This window comes from Rutidosis leptorrhynchoides, chromosome 3 (assembly GCF_046630445.1).
Source record: "Rutidosis leptorrhynchoides isolate AG116_Rl617_1_P2 chromosome 3, CSIRO_AGI_Rlap_v1, whole genome shotgun sequence".
In the NCBI taxonomy this organism is placed as follows: domain Eukaryota; kingdom Viridiplantae; phylum Streptophyta; class Magnoliopsida; order Asterales; family Asteraceae; genus Rutidosis; species Rutidosis leptorrhynchoides.
In genome coordinates, this window is record NC_092335.1 from 58,660,535 (window position 1) to 58,682,987 (window position 22,453).

Here is a 22,453-nt window from a genome sequence, read left to right on the forward strand (position 1 = left end):
ACTCGTGCATCGTTAGTTGGCAGAGCTTGTGCTTCCGCCCATTTAGATACATAATCAATGGCTACGAGTATATATAGATTATTATGAGATTTTGGAAATGGACCCATAAAGTCAATACCCCAAATGTCAAATACTTCACATACTTGGATGACATTTTGTGGCATTTCATCACGTTGACTTATTTTTCCGGCCCTTTGACATGCATCACAGGATTTGCAAAGAAGGTGTGCGTCTTTGTAAATTGTAGGCCAATAGAATCCAGCTTCATAAACTTTTCTTGCTGTTAGTTGAGGCCCATAATGCCCTCCTGTTGGTCCTGTGTGACAATGGTTTAAAATTTTACTAGCTTCATCTCCAAATACACATCGGCGTATTATTCCATCGGGACAACTTTTAAACAAATGTGGATCTTCCCAGAAATAGTGTTTTATATCACTGAAGAATTTCTTTCGTCTTTGGTACGATAATCCTTTTTCAAGGAATCCACAAACTAAGTAGTTTGCATAGTCTGCAAACCATGGGATTTCTTTATAATCTATCTTCAATAGATATTCATCAGGAAAGTTGTCTTGTATGGCCGATTCATTCAGAACTTCTAATTCGGGATTTTCAAGACGAGAAAGATGATCAGCGGCGAGATTTTCTGCTCCTTTTTTATCTCGGATTTCAATATCAAACTCTTGTAAGAGTAAGATCCAACGGATTAATCTTGGTTTAGCATCTTGTTTTGAAAATAGGTATCTAAGAGCAGAATGGTCGGTATAGACCACCGTTTTTGCTAGAACGAGATATGATCGAAATTTGTCAAAAGCAAAGACAATAGCAAGGAGTTCTTTTTCAGTAGTTGTATAGTTCGTTTGTGCTCCTTGTAATGTCTTACTAGCATAATATATAGGTTGAAATCGTTTTTCAATCCTTTGTCCTAAAACGGCTCCCATTGCAAAATCACTTGCATCGCACATTAGTTCAAATGGTAGATTCCAATTTGGTGTTATCATGATCGGCGCATTAGTGAGTTTTTCTTTAAGTATATTAAAAGATTTGATACATTCATCTGAAAAGATGAATGGCGCATCCTTTTCTAGGAGTTTATTCATAGGAGTGGCAATTTTAGAAAAATCTTTTATGAAACGTCGGTAAAAACCGGCATGCCCTAGAAAACTCCTAACTCCTCTAACATTGGTGGGATGTGGAAGTTTAGCAATTACATCTACTTTAGCTCTATCCACTTCAATTCCTTCTTTTGAAATTTTATGTCCAAGAACGATGCCTTCTTTAACCATGAAATGGCATTTCTCCCAATTAAGTACTAGATTTGATTTTTCGCATCTAATTAGCATTCGTTCCAGATTAACTAGACATGATTTAAATGTATCACCGAAGACTGAAAAGTCATCCATGAATACTTCCATGCATTCTTCTATCATGTCGTGAAAAATCGCCATCATACACCTTTGAAAGGTTGCAGGGGCGTTACAAAGTCCAAATGGCATTCTTTTGTAAGCAAAAGTACCATAAGGGCACGTGAATGTGGTTTTCTCTTGGTCTTCGGGTGCTATTGGAATTTGAAAATATCCGGAAAATCCATCTAGAAAACAATAGTAACTATTTCCGGCTAATCTTTCCAACATTTGATCTATGAAAGGTAAGGGAAAGTGATCTTTTCTGGTGGCGTCATTTAATTTTCTATAATCAATACATACACGCCATCCTGTTACAGTCCTAGTAGGAATAAGCTCATTTTTCTCATTTGTAATGACAGTCATGCCACCCTTCTTAGGCACGCATTGAACTGGGCTTACCCATGGACTATCAGAAATTGGATAAATTAAACCTGCATCTAGCAGTTTAATAATCTCTTTCTTAACTACGTCTTGCATGTTAGGATTTAGTCTTCGTTGGCGTTGCACATACGTTTTATGACCTTCTTCCATAAGGATTTTATGTGTGCAATACGAAGGACTTATTCCTTTAATATCATGAATCTTCCATGCAATGGCTGGTTTATGAGCTTTCAACACAGAAATGAGTTGTGATTTCTCATTTTCAGTAAGAGAAGACGATATTATTACAGGTAATTCAGATTCACCATGTAAATAAGCGTATTCCAAATGGTTTGGAAGTGGCTTTAACTCTAATTTCGGAGGTTCTTCTATCGATGATTTATATCGATATCTGTCTTCTTCTTTTAGCATTTGAATTTCTTCTGTTGTTGGTTCATATCCATTAGCTATAAGTGTAGCTAACATTTCAGCTTCATCAATTGGTTCATTACCTTCTCCTAAAGAACATTCTCCTGTTCCTTGTAATTCTGGAAATTCTTTTAATAATTCTGCATGTGCATCTATAGTTTGAATATAATAACATGTATCATCTGCAGATATTGGTTGTTGCATTGCTCTATCAACTGAAAAGGTAACACTCTCATCCTTTATACTTAGGGTCAGTTTCTTACCGAACACGTCTATCATTGCTTTAGCCGTGTTTAAGAATGGTCTTCCTAATATGAGAGGAACTTGAGAATCTTCTTCCATGTCCAAAACAACAAAATCTACTGGAAATACTAAAGTACCAACTTTAACTAGCATGTTCTCCATTATCCCTCTAGGATATTTTATTGATCTATCGGCTAGTTGTATGCTTATTCTGGTTGGTTTCAATTCTCCAAGGTCTAGTTTAGCGTATAGTGAATATGGCATTAGATTTATACTAGCACCTAAGTCTGCCAATGCTTCTATTGAACTAAGGCTACCCAGAAAACATGGAATTGTGAAACTTCCTGGATCAGATAGTTTTTCTGGTATCTTATTCAACAGCACTGCTGAACAATTAGCATTCATAGTAACAGCCGAGAGTTCTTCCATTTTCTTTCTATTTGTGATTAGATCTTTCAAGAATTTAGCATACCTTGGCATTCCTGAAATCACATCAATGAAAGGAAGATTTACATTTATCTGTTTAAACATATCCAAGAATTTGGATTGCTCGGCTTCAAGTTTTTCTTTCTTCATTTTACTCGGATAAGGAAGTGGTGGTTGGTATGGTTTAACATAAGGTTTAGCCTTAACTGTGTTATCTTTATTAACCTTTTCAACTACCGGTTCTTTTTCCTTATCTTGATCAGGTTGTGGTTCTTGTGGAGTAGGAATAGTTTCATCAGAAGTTACAGGTATTTCAGGTGTTTTAAGTGTTGTACCACTTCTTGTGGTAATAGCTTTAGCTGTTTCATTCCGGGGGTTAGCGTTTGTATCACTTGGTAGACTTCCCGGTTTTCTTTCACCTATTAACCTTGCTAGGTTGCTCACTTCTTGTTCCAGATTTTGAATAGAAGCTTGTTGATTTCTAAATGCTTGAGCATTTTGTTCATTTGTTTGTTTTTGAGATGTGAAAAACTGCGTTTGAGTTTCAACTAGCTTCGTCATCATATCTTCTAAATTCGGCTTTTTATCATCGGTTTGTTGTGGTGGTTTGTTTTGAAAATTCGGTCTTTGCTGATTGTAAGTATTATTGGATACTTGTTGATTGCTAGGACCTTGTTGGTTGTTGTATGGAATATTTCGGTTATAATTCTGGTTTTGATTGTAAATCGGTCTTGGCGGTTGATAATTATTCTGATAATTATTTCCAGGCCTTTGGTTTATGTATGAAATATTCTCTCTTTGTTCCATTGTTAATTCAATACTGAGACAATCTTTTGTCAAATGTGGTCCTCCACACTGCTCACAACTAATTCGTATAGCATGAATATCTTTAGTCATCTTTTCCATTCGTCTCTCGAAAGCATCTATCTTTGCGGAAATGGAATCTAAGTCATGGCTAGAATCGGCTCTAGCTGCTTTAGATGATCTAATGATATCTTTTTCTTGGTGCCACTCATGCGAGTGGGAAGCAGTATTATCTATAATTTTGTAAGCATCAGTTTCGGTTTTCTTCATAATAGAACCACCAGCTGCTATATCTATGTCTTTTCTTGTAGTGATGTCGCATCCTTGGTAAAATATTTGTACTATTTGACAGGTGTCTAAACCATGTTGCGGACATCCTCTTAGTAACTTTCCATATCTTGTCCACGCCTCATATAGAGTTTCATTTGGTTTCTGTGTGAACGTAACAATTTCTGCTTGAAGTCTTACGGCTTTAGATGCAGGAAAGAATTGTTTAAGAAATTTGTCAATTAAAACATCCCATGTATCAATCGCCCCTTCAGGTAATGATTCCAACCAATCTTTGGCTTCTCCCTTTAAAGTCCAGGGAAATAACATGAGATATATCTGTTCATCCTCCACTTCTCGTATTTTAAATAGTGTGCAGATCCTATTAAAGGTACGTAGATGTTCATTTGGATCTTCCTTCGGCGCACCACTAAATTGGCATTGATTAGTCACCATGTGTAGAATTTGTCCTTTGATTTCATAATCTGGCGCATTAATGTCTGGATGAGTAATTGCGTGACCTTGGCCAGTGCGTTTAGCTCTCATTCGGTCTTCCATACTTAAAGGTTCCAGATTCTCCATATTTGAATTTGTTGACTCGGTATCACTAGATGGTTCTGATTTAATAGTTCGTTCCTCAACAATCTCTGTTTGAATGATTGGTGGTTCCGGAGGAAAGTTTAATGGTTCAGGATCTATGAACCGTTCCTGAATATTTTCTGGATTCTCAATTGTGAGGTTTGTTTCAAAAAATGGATTATCGGAAATTTGAACTGAAGTACTTGGTCGACTGGATGACGATTCTAAAGAAAAATCAACGGCGGTTATATTTGTTAAACGATGTCTTGATCGAGTTACAGGTGGTGAACGTACAAAAGGTGATGAACGTCTTGCTCGGTGCATTCACAGAATATCCTATTAGTTTTTAAAAGGAAAGAAAAATTATAATAAGTTATCCAATTAATAGACTTTTCTGATTTTGCCCACGTTTCGAATAGCCAAAAGATGCAGCAGAGGGGCAGGATTCGTTTGGTCTCAATATAATTGAGGACTGTTTGGCTCCAATAACCCGGTCCACGTACAAATCCAACTATTACTACGAACCAGAAAATTTTGATGTCTATCAATTTAACCACTTAAAATAAATTTTCGTAATTTTAAGAAATTTAGATAAGAAGTAGAAAAAAAAATTCTATGTCCTAAAACTAGAATAGCGAGAAATAAGAGAGAAAAAGATTGCGCGTCGAAAAATGTCGAAAAAGAAAAAATGGTTGAAAAATAAAAGGTGACGGAAAAATAAAAGAAACTTATCAAAACTTAAAAATACTTAACTAATTTAACCTTATTACTACAACTAACTTAAAATTATAATCGCAAATTGAAATTACTAATTGGAATGATAATTGATACATAGTAAAAGGTCTAAAAATATTAAAGCTTACAGGGAAAAACTAAATCCCAAATGGAAATAACTTAAAAAGAAACTAAAACTTAAAAAGACGTCGCAAAATTCTAAAGCACCTAAATCTTAATCTAAAGAAAAAGCACTTAAGGAATTCTACGGCAAAGCCTAAAAATCTAGGAGTAAAAATAACTATAGTAAAAACTAAGTTTAAAATTAAATATGAGCTAAAAAATACAAATATTACGCTACAACGATTAAAAAGGTACAAAATATAAAAATATACAAAAAGTTGTAAAAGGTACAATTTTTATAAAAATATTATTTTTATATTATTTATTTAATAAAACTACTAATTTTACAATTTTAATAAAACTAATTAAACAAAATACATAAATATAAAGTAAAAAGTAAAAATAAAACTAAAATTAATAATAATAATAATAATAATTAAGTTAAATAATAATAATAATAATTAAAACCCCGTAATCAATGCTTGATTAGGGTTTTGTCCGTGTGTCAGAAACCCTCCGCGAGTCGCGGCAATTAAAGAGGAAAACCCCGCGAGTCGCGGGGTTCAGAAAAACAGTTGACAGGTTTCACTTTTTACGCGTTTTTCTTTATTTTTTTTTTTTTTTTATTTTCTTTTTTCTGTTTTTAGTTTAAATAAACGATTTTTAATAAAATTTATATTTTTATAAATTAAAATAAAGATAAAGAAACTTATAAAACTTAAATATTTAACAAAATCCTAAAAATACTTATATTTTTGTTTTTCTTTTTATATTTTTGAATAATTAAAACGTAATTTTTTTACAAAAACGACTTTTAATAAAAGTAGATAAAAATCTTTTTTTTTTTTTTTTTTATATTAGCGTTGCGCTTCCGGCTTTTAAGAGTTGTCCCCGGCAGCGGCGCCAAAAATACTTGATGTCGAACGAGGTGTATATAAAATAGTTTATAATTTTACTAGGAAAAACTATTAAATACGATACAATTTTACACAAGATATTTATTTATTTATAGAATGGATATACTTAAACCTTGCTACAACACTTATAGGCAGTGTACCTAATCGTAGAGTAGTGTAGTTTTTAGTAAGTCCGGTTCGTTCCACAGGGAAATCTTTAAACAAAGCTCAACGCTATATTAGTTAACTTTTATAAAAATACAAATATATATATAGGTAATATTATTATTATAAAGGGGGGGTTTTTTACCGTTTAATGACCGGTTTGTCGATTTTAAAACTTTAGTCGCAGTTAAAACCTAATGTAAAATATAAAATAAATACAAGACTTTAAATTAAAGCGTAAAGTAAATAACGATAATAAAATTGCGAATAAAAATGCGATAAAATTAAATTGCGATAATTAAAAAGTACGATAATTAAAAGTGCGATAAAATGAAATAACAATAAATAAAAGTGCGATAATTAGAAGTGCAATTAAATATAAAATAAAGGAAATTAAATATGAAATAAAAGAATTATGCTTATTTAAACTTCCGTAATCATGATGTTTGACGTGTTGATTTTAGTTTTATGCCCATGGGTTAATTGTCCTTTGTCCTGGATTATTCAATATGTCCGTCTGGTTTTTGTCCATAACAGTCCATCAGTCATAAATATAAATTGCAAGTGTCCTTGTCAAATTATTATTATACCCGAAGATAAATATTCCAACTAATTGGGGATTCGAATTGTAACAAGGTTTTAATACTTTGTTTAATGAATACACCAGGTTATCGACTGCGTGTAAACCAAGGTTTTACTACTTTGTTAACAATTACACCAATTACCCTTGAATGTAATTTCACCCCTGTTTTAATTATTCTAGTGGCTATTAATCCATTCCCGTGTCCGGTTAAATGAACGATTATTCGTACATATAAATACCCCGCCCATCGTGTCCGATCGAGTGTATATGGTAATTTATAGGGACGCCCAATTGTAAATCTTTATATTAACATTAACAAACTTTCATTTAGTTAAACAAATATAAAGCCCATTAATAGCCCATAGTCTAGTTTCCACAAGTGTCGTTCTTTTGTTCAAACCCCAATTATGGTACAAAGCCCAATTACCCAATTTTAGTAATTAGCCCAACATCATGATTACTTCGTTTTAAATAAGCATAATAATAACTTAGCTACGAGACATTAATATAAAAAGGTTGAACATAACTTACAATGATTAAAAATAGCGTAGCGTTACACGGACAGAATTTCGACTTACACCCTTACAACATTTGCTAACATACCCTTATTATTAGAATTATAATTAAAATTAAAATATAAATTATAAATATAAATATATATTACTCGTATATATTGAGAGAGAGATAAAAAAAAAGATGTAAAATTCGATCAGAATTCGGTTGGCTTTATAGCCAGAAGTGAAATTTGGGGCTCCGCGACTCGCGGCAAAATGGCCTTAAAACTCCGCGAGTCGCGGAGAGGTATTTTCATTTCACACCCTTGGAGTTTCTGGCTGCCGACGGTTTTAATAATATATATATATAATATATATATAATTAATATAATTAATTATATATTATATTATATTTATATACATAGTTAACTTGTAATTTTTAGTCCGTTGCGTCGAGCGTTAAGAGTTGACTCTGGTCCCGGTTCCGGTTTTTCGAACGTCCTTGCGTACAATTTAATATCTTGTACTTTGCGTTTTGAATCTTGTACTCTTGTGATTTCGAGACGTTTCTTATCAATAATTGGAACCTTTTTGATTGTCTTTTGTTCTTTTGAGCTTTTTGGTCGTTTGCGTCTTCAAATCGTCGAATCTGTCTTTTGTCTTCACCTTTTATTATTTAAACGAATATCACTTGTAAATAGAACAATTGCAACTAAAAGCTTGTCTTTCTTGAGGAATAATGCTATGAAATATATGTTCGTTTTTAGCATTATCAATGATGATTATGTATGTGTGTGTGTTCGGTTTTTAGAGAGAAAAAGGAAGAAGAAAGAAGTCTTGTAACTTACCAAGTAGAGAGAAAAATGAGAGAAAGCGAAGTAGCAAAGTGAAGTGTGTGTAAGAGTGAGATAAATGCAAGTAATAAGTAATAAGGGAAAATTTGAAATGGAACCCCCACCACTACTCAAGGTGGACGGTTTTGGGGCTCCCCATGGGGTGGTCAACTTGCTTTATTCTTGTATTGGGGTGTGGTGTGAGTGTTGAATGGTAAAGGTGGAATATATGGGGGAAAGAGTTAGCATGCATGCAAGTATTTGTTTTTAGTTTAGCTAATTATTCCAAGGTTTAAATTAATAAGTTACTAGTCTAAGGTTGGGCAAATTAAGTCCATTAAGATGTAAGGTGGGCTTATAAGTCCATAACCATGAGTCTATAACATTTAACAAGTCCAAGTTCAAATAATTCACAAATTAATCCATCTAAAGCCCAAGTAATTAACTAATAACCATGGTTAATCAAAATGATTAGTAAAACTAATCATGAATGTAAATAATATTCTAAAAATATTATTCGTGTAATGTACGCGTGTCACAAAGACGTTTCGGGCATTAAAGAATCAAGTACGGTTAATCATGGAAACAAGTAAATGTAACAACATACATTCGTTTAATCACAAGTATTAATAATAAACATTATTAATTAAGGATGGAAAAACCAGGGTCGTTACAAATGTGGTTGAAGGTAATGGTGATTCCGGCGATGGTGAGTCAGGTGACGGTACCGAAAATACTGTCAGGAAGGAAGTTAATCTACAAGACGAAGAATCAGAATGCATTGGAATTGGGACAACGTTTGAAAAAGGTAATGATGATTCTGCTTTGAAAGATGATAATGAGGATGGTCCCAATAAAGTGATTGACTGCTTTGTAACGAATTTGTCTGCTAAATTGGGGAATGCTTTAACTTCATACGATGAAGGGTTTAAAAATCGTGTATTGAATGATCCACTTGAGGCAAATCAGGATGGTAGTGGCACACCAATAAATGTTAATTCTACCCCTAATCAGATCAAATGTAATCTGGGCCAGGAAATAAATAAATACCACAGTACATCACAAGCCCAATTAAATGTTGGATCATAATTTTCTCATGCTGACTCCATGGTTGGGCCTGAATTGGATTTACCCAATTCGAATCAAAACAGTGATATACAAGGTAAAAGGCAGAACTCAAAACAACTAAAGATAAAATCGAATAATGAGAATAAAAGGGGACGAAAGATTAGGGTTGATCGAAAAAAGAAGGGGACAAAAGATTGGTGTTTCTCGAAGATTAGAAGATGGAAAACCTCATCGAGAATCTTACACGCAAAGAATGTTTCCAGAGATCCTGAAAAATCGAATTTAAATTCAAAGTGTTCATCATGCGATGAAGGGAACAACAGGAGGAATTCGTCGAGTTCTAGTTCTGTTGACACTCACACGCAAAGTAATCTCGAAAATAGAATCAGTAACATAAAATCAAAATCAGTTGGTGATGGGAGTAACAGGAAGATTTCGAGAAAAACATCCAATAAGGACTCAGTATCGACTGATTATGCCATCTCATCAAGTACTGGTGAATGTCCTAATGTACATGAAATTGGATGTAGGCTCGGCCTGAAATGGAAGGCCAACCAGCCCTTGTAAGTAATCCCTTTGGCCTATCGTTAATTTCTGTTTATTTATGAAGATTGTGTCTCTCAATATTAGAACGTTCGGGGTGGGTAGAGATAGTAAATTTCGGGAGGTTAAAAAACTTTGTCGTGACATACAACCTAATATCATTTCTTTTCAAGAAACAAAACTTCATCGTGTTGTAGACAGTTGGGTCGCTTCTTTATGGGGGTCTGTTGATTGTAACTATTGTCAAAAGGAAATGATAGGAAAATCGGGGGGTCAATTGGTTATTTGGGATACAAATCATATTGATGTGGCCGATACTTTTAACTGTGAATTCTTTATTGGCATACGAGGGACGTGGAAAAGCTCGGGAAATAAGTTCACGTTTATCAATGTTTATGGGCCTCATAACGACATTGATAAACAAAGGATGTGGGATAGTCTTTCGGGTATGCTAACTAGAGACGAAAATGGTGCAATTGTGTTATGTGGTGATTTTAATGAAGTTCGGGATCAAAGTGAAAGATTGAATTATGAATTCGTTGCAAGCAGAGCTAATAAATTTAATGACTTTATCAATAACAATGAACTTATTGACCTTCCCTTGGGAGGCCGTAAGTTCACCCGTGTTAGTGATGATGGGGTTAAACATAGCAAATTGGATCGTTTCTTGATAACTGAAGAATTCTACCTTATGTGGAAGAATCTGTCAGTTGTAGCTTTAGAAAGAAATTTATCAGACCATGTTCCTATCCTACTCAAAGATGATGAGAAAAACTATGGCCCAAAACCAATTAAAATCTTTGATGACTGGCTAAAGGTTGAAGGCATTGATAAAATTGTTTCGGAGTCATGGAATGAAGAAATTACCTGTGGTTCTAGATTAGATTGTCACTTTCGCAAATAAATTGAAAAGGTTGAAGCTGCTTTTAAAAGAAAAATGCTCACATGAATTCTCACAGTTAGATGGTGAAATTGAAAGTTCGAAACAAATTGCACTAAGCTTAGAAGCCAAAGCTGAGGATCAAGTTTTATCAGAGAATGAAAGAGAACTTTGGAAAGTATCGAGAAAAAATTGGTTAGATAAAGAAAAAATTAAGACAAGCATGCTCAAACAAAAAGCAAGAGTTCGATGGATCCTTGAAGGCGATGAAAACTCCAAATATTTTCATTCTCTGATTCGGAAAAAATATAGTAGGAACAACATTAGAGGTCTATCGATAAACGGCATTTGAAATGAGGAGCCACAGGATATTAAAGAAGCGGCATTTCAACACTTCTCTCATATCTTTAATTGCAACAATGGGGTGAGACCGAGCATGGAAGATTTTATTTACCCAACTTTGACTCAAGAAAATGTCACTGATCTTGAAAGTCCTATCAAAGAAAAAGAAATTTTCGAAGCCATTAATGATTGTGGAAGTTCGAAGGCACCGGGTCCGGATGGTTTTAACCTACATTTTTTCAAGAAGTTTTGGGATATAATTAAATCGGACCTTATTGCGGCCATCTCTTGGTTTTGGGAAACCGGGGAAATTTCGCGGGGTTGTAATGCATCTTTCATCACGCTAGTTCCTAAAAAAGCGGATCCCTTGGGTTTAGGAGATTTTCAACCTATTAGCTTAATAAATAGCTATTACAAAATCATCGCGAAGATCCTCTCCAATAGACTAAAAAAGGTTATCCCTTATCTCGTGGGTGTGGAACAATCGGCCTTTTTGAAAGGTAGATACATATTAGATGGTGCTTTAATTGCAAATGAAACGCTCGAGTTCTTAAAATCTTCAAAAAAGAAAGGTCTAATCTTCAAGGTAGATTTTGAAAAGGCGTTCGATAGCCTAAATTGGGAATTTTTGATGGAAATAATGAGATGTATGGGGTTTAGGGAAAAATGGAGGAATTGGATTTTGGCTTGTCTCAAATCGGCTTCTATATCGGTGCTTATTAATGGTTCTCTGACTCGAGAATTCTCATTGGGAAAAAGGGGTCCGTCAAGGCGACCCCTTATCCCCCTTTCTCTTCATTCTCGCCGCGGAAGGTCTAAATATTTTAACAAAAGTTGCGGTTGAAAAGGGTATTTTCAAAGGTGTTGAAGTGGGAAATGACAAGGTTCTTATTTCACATCTTCAATATGCGGACGACACCATATTTTTTGGGGAGTGGAACAAAGCTAATGCTCTTAATCTAATCGGTATCCTCAAATGTTTTGAACTAACTTCCGGGCTTAAAGTTAATCTTGAAAAAAGTTGTTTATATGGTGTTGGTACAAATGCGGTTGAAGTAGAATCTTTTGCTACAATGATGGGATGTAAAGCCGGGAAATTTCCGTTTACATATCTTGGTCTTCCAATTGGTATTAAAATGAGTAGCTTAAATGCGTGGCAACCAATAATAGAAAAGTTTAAAAATAGGCTATCTAATTGGAGAATGCGTTCGATGTCGTTTGGTGGAAGATTGGTTCTCATAAAATCGGTTCTTAATAGTCTTCCTTTGTATTATTTCTCGCTTTTTCGTGCCCCGTCGAGTGTGATCAAAACTCTTGAGAGTTTGAGACGTTCTTTCTTTTGGGGCGGGGGTGAGTCGGGTTCCAAAATGTCTTGGGTCAAATGGGATCATATCATTTCTCCTTATTGGGCGGGGGGGGTCTTAATATTGGGAGTCTTAATTCCAAAAATCTTGCTTTATTGGGTAAATGGTGGTGGAGGTTTAAAACCGAAACCGAGTCGTTGTGGGTAAAACTAATTAAAAGCATTTATGGAATTGACGGTGGCCTAAGGTTGGGCAGTGAGTATTCTCATTTCCCGACACTAGGTGTGTGGAATAATATCGTTCGTGCAGGAAAAGTTATTGAAGACCTTCATGTCCCATTCAAAGATTCATTTGTAAAGGTTGTGGGTGAGGGCAATTATACATCGTTTTGGAAGGAGTGTTGGCTAGGAGATCGCTGTTTCAAATCAAAGTTTCCAAGGTTATTTAGGCTTGAGGCAAACCCTGATGTATTGGTCAAAGATCGTGTGCTGGGGGCTGTTTCTGTCACAATAAATGCTGTTACAGGTCATGCTGCGGATGCTGCTCAAGATGCTGTTAATGTTGCTGCTGCAGGTGCTTTTATCGGTTCAGATTATGCAAATGTGGATGCTGTTACAGGTGATGCTGCAGTTACTGCCCAAGAAGCTGTTAATGTTACTGCTACAGGTGATGTTCTCGGCTCAATGTCTGCAGCTGCTGCTTCGGCCTTCAAATGGGAGTGGACAAGGACTCCCACAGGACGTACAGATTCTGAATTGCAGGTTCTTTCAGGCCTGCTACGTTCGGTTATTTTAGTTCGTGGACGTCCAGATTCTTGGAGGTGGTCTCTTGCAAATAACGGTAAATTCTCGGTCAAGAAATTAACGGGTTTTATAAATGAAAAAATCTTCGCAGATACCAACGTTGGTAGAGATCAAACAATGCATAATTCTTTGGTTCCAAAAAAGATACATGTTTTTACTTGGCGTGCTATGCAAAAACGACTTCCGACTAGGATCGAGTTAGATAAACGTGGATTTGACTTGCATAGTGTTCGATGTCCTTTGTGTGATGACGACGTTGAATCGGTTGATCATGTCTTTATATTTTGCTCTAAAGTTCAAGAGATTTGGTCTCGTATTTTCAAATGGTGGAATTTAGGGAACTTCTCATCTTTCAACATTCGTGAGCTTCTTCGGGACAATTTGTCTCAAATTCAATCAAGTGTTGGTGCAATGATTTGGCAAGCGGTTACTTGGATTAGTACATATTATATTTGGAAAAATCTGAATCACAAGGTGTTTCGGAATAAAAGTTGGAACGCCCCGGTTGCCCTAAGTGAAATCCAAGTTGCTTCTTTTGATTGGATTTCGAGAAGAGTAAAGGGGCCAAAAATCGATTGGAATATTTAGTTGTCGAACCCAAATGTATATTTAGTTTAAATTGTGTTTAGTTGCAATCTTTGCATCTTTCTCGTGTATTTTTAGGGTACTTGCTAGCTTGAGCCTTTATGGCTGCCTAGCCTCTTTGTTACGTTTTTTTGTCTCTAATATATTGTTGCTTTTCGAAAGAAAAAAAAAACTGCATTGGACCAACCATACCCTAAGTCCAAACCAAAAATATAATACATCCATAATTTAACAAAAGATTAAAAATATCGTGACTTACATCCAAAATTAAAATTGACGTATGCAAGATTACTAGTTACTCAAAAATACAATAGATCCTAAATTATAATACATCCAAATTCCATTGCACATCGTGAGTTACCCCCAATTTTGCGTATCACGGTTGAAGAATTTTGAACCAGACCCAAGGTATCTCTAAAGATCCAAAATTTAACTTCACTCCTCAACTGCAATTGCATATCGCTGTCTCATTTGTTTCTTTCACATAAACAAAATCTAACGATTCAGATCTAGATCTAGAGAGAGAAGTGAGATGCGAGTTACATTCGTACAATACCGACACGAGAGAAGCGAAGGCAGAGATGAAGAATGAAAGTCCATTGTAGAAGGCGATAGTTTTAATGATAGTTTTAGGTCTACAGTTTTAACTTTTTACTAAGAAAGACTCATTTTATTCCTTTACATCCCATTAGTATGCCTGTATGAGTTATAAGTATAATATAAAATATAAATAATTATTAACAAAGTATTAAATTCGGATATCCGAATTATTTGAAAAGTGCTATCCGAAATCCGAATCCGAAAAATCGGATATCCGATTTTTCGGATATTTTCAGATCGGATTTTCGAATTATTCGAATTGCGGGTTCGGATTTGGATATTATGAACACCCCTAATATTGAGTGGTGTCAATCTCGTTTACAAATTGAGTTTTTATTTTAACATTTTTTTTTATTATGTTTAAAGTTCTGAGTGGTTATTTTATGGCTCATTTTATAAATTCAACGTATATATGTGGTGTGTTATGCAACTACATGTAGATGAACGCATGACTGGTTAGATTCCGCTCTTAAAAAAAAAACGTACATATGCATAAATTGTACATTATACTCTTAAATACATGTGTGGTGGGTTTAGAGAAAATTAGGTGGATTTATCATTACTCTGAAGATTTAACACCATTTTTCCAAAAATCAGTTAATTAGTTAATTATTTGGGTGGGTATGTTTACCGACCCGTTACCCGAGATCGGTGAAATCGTCTGGCCGGTCGAGTGGGTGGATGCTGATGTATTCTCCCCAATCTCCTCTTCAAAAACCCTAATTGTTCCATATTTGGAACCCTAACATCCAAATTTGGAATATAATTCATTAATTAGTCTTTCCATGACGTCAAATGCAAGCTATTCTTCATTATCTGACGAAGAAGAACAACAACAACAATCCGCAGGAGAAAAAACTGACATCGATTCAATCGACTGCTCTCTCGACGCTATCGAAACTCAATTGTCATCGATCGCATTAAACTCTGCACTTAACGACGAAGAAACGCCGTCAGTCGGTAATGAACATTACGAATCAGTTACGGAAATCGTCGATCGATCATCAGAGGAAATTGAAAGTGAAAGGCTATGCAGCAGTAGTAATGGTGGTGACGTCAGCGCTTCTGGAGCTGACGATAACCAAATTATTAGGAATGACAATCATTCCGATGGTAATGAGGGTGTCGTTTTGGATTCTCTTCAATCACAGTGGATTCCTGGTAAACGACATGTGAATGAGGTGAGTTTAAGCATGCAAAGTATCAGATAATTGGTAGTACTTATTAATATTATGTTGAATAATACATCTGGTGATCATTTCGAACACATTATAGTAGCTGAATTGAATATACCTGATGCATAAGTGAGAGGGTAGATTTCAGACTCTTCGCACGTTTAAGACCACTAAATGCTATCGTAGTATCGTGTGAATTTATTGAAGTTATTGTAGCTAAGATTTATAGTGTGACAGTGAGGATATGCATACCAGAAGTCGTAGAAGTGAAACAAATAACGTAAGGCCGCAGGATATTGTTAAATCCGGATAAACCGAAACTCGCAGATTCCTTTGTGAAGATATATATGAGTGCAATTAGTAGTCTTCCAAAAAAACTTTTTCTGATGTGTGTTTAATGGCAGAAAGATTAATTTTGTAATGGGAAAAGGAGAGCAAAGGAAGGTCAGATTTGAGTTGAAGTTTTGTATAATTTATGTTTGCTACTACATATAAAGTTTGAATGGTTTATGTGTATAGTTCTTTGGCCTTTAGGTGTAAAAAGAATGTGGTATTTATCACGTAAACAAGCAGGGCATTTGTGTGTTAAAGGCTGCGGAACTTCATAGTATATAGTTTCTTGATTTTTTTACTGTTATACATTGTTTGATGTCTTTAGTACTTTTTTACTTGTAATAAACTCTTAATTATTGATGATTAGCAGGATGATACTTCCACGTCTTGGAGAGAGAGGAAAAAACACTTTTTTATTTTGAGTCACTCTGGAAAACCAATTTTTTCAAGGTAGGTATCTGTGAACTTTTGTTTATGATGTTTATTTATCGTTCTCTTTCAAATGTGTGAATTTCTATGTAGCTCTGACTTTGGATTAACTCTCAGGTATGGGGATGAGCACAAACTAGCTGGATTTTCAGCAACTCTACAAGCCATTATCTCCTTTGTTGAAGACGGGTGAATATATTAGCATCCAGTACTCCATTACATATTTGGCTGCTTATTTGTTTACTTATGTTTTATGATGAATTGAAATAATAGTCTCCAATAGTTTGTTTTATTGATCTCTTTTCAGGGGAGATCGGATTAAATTGGTTAGGGCAGGAAAACACCAGGTCAGAAATGTCTGAACACAATACATCTCCCTCTGCAACATCTTCTAAAAATAAATTTGGATCAAATAGTCGGTTTGAGTGCCTAAACTGAATTAGTATGTCACCTTGAATCTTGTGCTCCACAGGTGGTTTTTCTTGTGAAGGAACAAATATATTTAGTTTGCATAAGCTGTACAGAAGAGCCTTATGAATCACTAAAGGGGCAACTGGAACATCTTTATGGTCAGGTACCAATGTATGTTTCTTTTCATCTCATTTTTCATTATAATTGCTTGAAATTTGATAACCGTTCTTATGATGTATTATTACATTGGACGCAGATGATGCTTATTCTTACCAAGTCTGTAAATAGATGTTTTGAGAAGAATTCTAAGTTTGACATGACACCTTTACTTGGAGGAACAGACGCTGTTTTCTCCTCTCTTTTTCACTCCTTCAGTTGGTTTGTTTTACATCACTTTTAACTACTTGTTTATTCATGTTACTAATTTATTACTACTAGCTTTTAAGACATTTCCTGAACAACAAATTGATGGTATTAAAAGTCAAAAACCAGGATAAATATGATTTTCTGCAAACCTTTTGATTCAGGAACCCTGCCACTTTTCTCCATGCATACACATGTCTTCCTCTTCCATATGCAACAAGGCAAGCTGCTTGTGCGATACTGCAGGATGTTGCTGATTCAGGTGTCCTCTTTACAATGCTGATGTGTAAATACAAGGTTTTTTCATCCGTTTACCTTAAATCCTTCTTATATGTTTTTTGTTATTCTGGTTATAAATCTCCAATCTCATTCACTAATGGAATCTAAAATGAAGGTTGTCAGTCTGGTAGGTGCTCAGAAGGTATCACTTCATGCGGATGATATGTTGCTTCTTGCTAACTTTATCATGTCATCTGAATCCTTTAGGCAAGTGCATTAAAGAATTTAAATTTGTCTTTTTTTCAAATTTTGTACGAATATAAAAGATATATGTGAAATTTGTATGCTGTGACATTTCAACATTTCTTGATGCAGGACATCTGAATCATTTTCTCCTATATGTTTGCCAAGATACAACTCCATGGCCTTTCTACATGCTTATGTTCATTACTTTGACGTGAGTAAAATACTACTTTGCAAGTGTTTGTAGTTGATTATAAGCTAAATTCCTATATGTGTAGAATTTTGTGCTACCAAGTGGTGCTGACATATTCATAATTCCTACATTGTGCATGTGTCAGGTTGATACATATCTTGTTTTGTTGACATCAAGATCAGATGCCTTTTTTTATCTAAAAGATTGCCGGTAGGTAGGATACTGCTTTTGATTACAGCTCTTCTTAACACTATTCTTAAAGGGTTTATCCGTTTATATTATTTATTATTTTGATAGGATACGTATTGAAAATGTGTTGTTGAAGTCTAATGTGCTAAGTGAAGTTCAAAGATCCTTATTGAAAGGTGGCATGCGTGTTGAGAATTTACCTGTCCACCCATCAACTCATTCTGGGTCATTATTTAATTTGAATGATTCCAAACGAGTAACTGGGACTCAAGAGAGACTAGATGAAACAGTATTGGGTATCGGTGGTCCAGCTGGACTTTGGCACTTTATATATCGCAATATGTATCTAGATCAGTATGTATCTTCCGAGTTCTCATCTCCAATCAGTGGTAACAAACAGCAAAAAAGGTAATAATACAACTTCATCATGCATAACTTATTTCTTATCTCTATGATTAACTGGTGTGGATATAAATACACACAAAGCCTTGAAAGAGTTTGGATTGACTTAGATGCAAGAAAAAATTTCGATTTGAGCTTTGTAAATTGGACTTTTGTTGATGCTTAGGTCCTGTTTGGTAGAGAGCTTTTTGGAGTTTGTAACTTTAAAATTCAAAAAATTAAGCTCCTAATTAGTAAAAGCTTTGGTTGGATGTTAAAGCTTTTAGCTGTCAAACCTTCTAAGAAGCTTCTAAATACAACTTTAGAGAAACAAGCATTTGAAAATTAGCTATGTTAAATTACTCAATTGCCCTCACATAAATATTGGGAAGTATGAATTTACTGGATTGGATCTTTACTCCTGTTTTGTTTATTCAAATAAATAAAATAATAATAATAATAATAATAATAATAGTAGTAGTAATCTTCTGTTTAGAAATACAAACTTCTGTATCTCTACTCTCGTATATAACTATGATTCCATTCATTGCAAATAGCATCTTTATAAACTTCGTAGTAACTGTTAATTGTATACAAAATTATTGTATTTGAAAAAAATCAAATCATGTCATTTGCTATTGATACCGACTTGAATAAGAGGGATATCGCCTCTTTTCATATGTATATTATAGGATATAGGATATGTCGTTAATGGATTTTTTGTTTACAGATTGTATAGGGAATATCAGAAGCTTTATGCTTCCATGCATGATAAAGAAACTGGACCGCACAAAACCCAGTTCAAAAGGAATGATAATTATGGTAAAGTTTATTAACACCGTAAAACTAATGAAAAGTTTCTTATAGGCCATTAATCAATCTTCTCTGGTTTCTTGAATTACAGTTTTATTATGCTGGGTCAATATGGATTTTGAGCTTTATGCTGCTTTTGATCCGCTTGCAGACAAGGTTAGGCTCATTATTTACTTCATTGGTGTTCTTATCATAAAAAATTAGTTACTGGCACTCGATTCATGTAACTTTGTTTTGGGTTGGACTGATTATTAAGAGAATGTCTAAATAATACATCATTTTGAATGAATAAGTAATTAGTATTTTTACTAGCATTGTTGTCTGACAATGACATTTAATAATATATGTGATAAATTGTTGATGCTTGTTAGAATCTTTAAATTTGCAGTCTCTGGCAATAAGGGTATGCAATCGTGTGTGCCAATGGGTGAAAGATGTGGAGAATGAAATATTTTTGCTAGGAGGAAGCCCTTTTGCCTGGTGATCATGTATGTTATGTTTCTTTCTGTCTTTATTTGTAAACCGCGTTATTGGCACCAAGAGCGTCACTAGTTCAACAGGTTTATGCAAACCAAGTTTAACGACTCCCCCACATAAACCAAATAAATCTTCTCTTGCGGAAGGCAAGCATGGCCCACTCACAAAAATGTATCAGGCACGTCTATTTTGATACGTACTCTAGCTTTTTCCTTACAGTCAAATCTTCCACTTCTTTATTACCTACTCTCTGTAATCTAGATGACTTGATTCTGTATACTTGTAGTAGAACCAAACATAACATTCGATTTTTTTTGCTATATAATATCTTGAATATCATCTAATGTACCTTAATTAGCAATAACTTGAGTGGCTATTGGGTCGATCATCTTCTCTCGTATAATAGAAATAGCATCCCCTATTTTCAACTGGGAACAATAGGGTTCAATGGTTCAATGTGATTGGAAGTTTGTATTTTTTTCTTCGTGTATTTAGAACCTATATTGGATCTTAGCTACTTTATTAATTACTACCATATGAATTTGATGCTGCAAACTGAAATTGTTGGCGAACATAAACATATAGCCTATGCAAAACAAGTGCTACATTTGGGTTCAGGAAATAATATATGGAGCGTTTGAGCTGATATGGAATATGGGTTATAATTCCTTATGCTCAGACTCTAATGTATGCCTAGATTTAAGTACGTATTTTTTGCCTAACGATCATTATCATTAGTCCTCAGTATAAACATAAACTAGTTACACATGCCTAGACTTAATATAAACCTTGAATTAACGAAGCTTTAAGAATCAAATGAAGATATAGAAAACCCAACTGCTGAGAATAGCTGGGTTCCTCACATTAGTTACCACCCCAAGTGTTCTTGTAATAATACGTTTTATTCTCTGTTGTCTCGTGCTTTTGTTGTGCTATTATAAGGTAACGTAATTTACTTATTTTACATGATTATTAGTCTTGTAGTCTTTTATTAAACTATTATTCTCTTTATTCTTTAACTTTGCTATTGGGTTTCAAACGAGGTAAGAAAAGATAACATCCTAACAAACACTTTTAGAACAATTTAGTGTCAGTATACCTGTTAAACACAAACATATTAGACCATGAATAACGCAACTTTTGTGCCCTTATACACGCCTATGTGGCTTGACAAACGCCCCAACAAACGCTTGTAGGGGTATTTGTCAAAAATTTTTTGGGTGTTTGTCAAAGACAAACAGAGAAAATAAGGAGCGTTTTTTGATTTTTGATTTTAATTCTTTTCCTATTATTTAACCACTTTTTAAACACAAACTCCAATTATATATTGTCACATCACCCACAACCTTCTCTACTACAACCCTCATACTTAACACGTCACATGCATATTCCATATCAACCTTCCCTACTACAACCTTATCTATACTGTTAGTGTATTCATTGTTAGATCTACTTATTTACCATGTATTTTACCCTTGAACATCATGGTTCGTACCAATTTGTATCAGTTTCAATAGATGTCATGTGCTAAACTAATGAAACTGAAATTATTCAGTTAAAAGAAGCTTTCAAAAAATTTAGGTTCACAATAGTCTTCTTATTTTACCAAATCTAAAACATCATGTTGGTTGTTGAGGTAGCAGATGCAAATTAAATGTGGCAAAGAGATGTTAATTTGGTCAAAAAGAATTGAGGCATCAGAAAGCACTTGATCGTCAATCAGATTGGGCCTAATTTGTTACAAAACTCCAAAGAGTAGTTGGCCAGTATGCATCATTGTCATTAATCATGCTTTTTCCACATCAAAACACCACCAACTCCAGAACAATACACAAGTTTTACATCACAAAATACAACTTGCCAAACATTATTGTACTACATTTTGGTTACTTGTCTTTGGTAATAAAACCCAACTCATACAAATTTGAATGAAACAAATCCATACATGAAAAGTCTCCATCTCTATCACACTGAAGTACTACTGATAAACTGACTTCTCCAGAGTATAAATGTAATACCTAAAGGTACAATACACATGCAATGGGTCCCTTTAATTAACATTGTTTTGTCGAATTGACCATTCAGACATTAAATTTCATTCAGAAAACCTGTTTCATAGTTTCACTGAAACAAGAACATGACCAACAAGTACCATGATTGAGCCTTGAGATTGCTCAATCTGGAAAATAGTTAGTTTCTAGTCATTAACTAATGCCCCTTAACTCCCTTTTGTCTCACTTTATTTACTTGCTTTGATTTATAGAATGCCATTAATAAATTTCGGTAGGTATCGTTTAGTGTTCACAAAATATACTTGTAGCACGGATGAAATATTCTAGGTAACATGTTCTTTGGTAATTTGTGATGTGAATCACCTACATTTACATATATGATCATTTGTTTCAAAGTTAAAGTACTCATTTTAGAACGAAATTAACTCGTCTTTACGATTGGTCATATCTAACTTCTTAAATGAACAGATGGCATTATGTTAATTCCATAATGTAAATGTATTGTCTAGTGATCTAGCCATGTAGGTGATACTAGATGAAGAGTGTTTTGGAGAAAAAAAGGTGATCTTTTTGTAAAAGACAGATCTTTATTGGGTACTAAAATGGTTAAAGTTGAAATGTTGTTGCTATGTAGATGGATACCTTATGCAACAAAATTTGTAGCAAAATTGACCAATGAGGTTTGGAAAAAAAGAAGATTATCCTTGTGTGAAAAGATTCCACTCAAAGATCTTGCTTCGACAACACCTCCCCAACAACCAAAAATATTAA

At 34.4% G+C, this 22,453-nt stretch overlaps 1 protein-coding gene across 3 annotated transcripts; it reads left to right on the forward strand.

Moving 5' to 3' along the window:
* Nucleotides 1-15,092: 15,092 nt before the first annotated feature.
* LOC139896173 (vacuolar fusion protein MON1 homolog) lies at nt 15,093-20,006 on the forward strand. 3 transcript variants are annotated; one of them, XM_071878763.1, is made up of 14 exons: nt 15,093-15,625; nt 16,320-16,402; nt 16,499-16,570; nt 16,689-16,737; nt 16,854-16,955; nt 17,049-17,170; nt 17,320-17,452; nt 17,550-17,641; nt 17,750-17,831; nt 17,956-18,020; nt 18,108-18,407; nt 19,111-19,202; nt 19,285-19,349; nt 19,582-20,006. In XM_071878763.1, exons 1-14 carry the CDS (start codon nt 15,230-15,232, stop codon nt 19,675-19,677), a joined length of 1,749 nt encoding a protein of 582 aa, XP_071734864.1. In that variant the 5' UTR covers nt 15,093-15,229; the 3' UTR covers nt 19,678-20,006. The 3 variants fall into 3 exon arrangements, with proteins under 3 accessions (XP_071734864.1, XP_071734866.1, XP_071734867.1); XM_071878765.1 differs by having other exon boundaries at nt 16,689-16,728; XM_071878766.1 differs by having other exon boundaries at nt 16,323-16,402; nt 16,689-16,728.
* The last annotated feature ends 2,447 nt before the right edge of the window (nt 20,007-22,453 follow it).

What these genes read in the sequence shown, in the direction of transcription:
- LOC139896173 (XM_071878763.1), top strand. Translation starts at nt 15,230, where the DNA reads ATGACGTCAAATGCAAGCTATTCTTCATTATCTGACGAAGAAGAACAA. An exon ending in TTTTATCTAAAAGATTGCCG is followed by an intron (nt 18,021 to 18,107) that starts GTAGGTAGGATA and finishes TTATTTTGATAG; the next exon opens with GATACGTATTGAAAATGTGT. An exon ending in TTGATCCGCTTGCAGACAAG is followed by an intron (nt 19,350 to 19,581) that starts GTTAGGCTCATT and finishes TTAAATTTGCAG; the next exon opens with TCTCTGGCAATAAGGGTATG.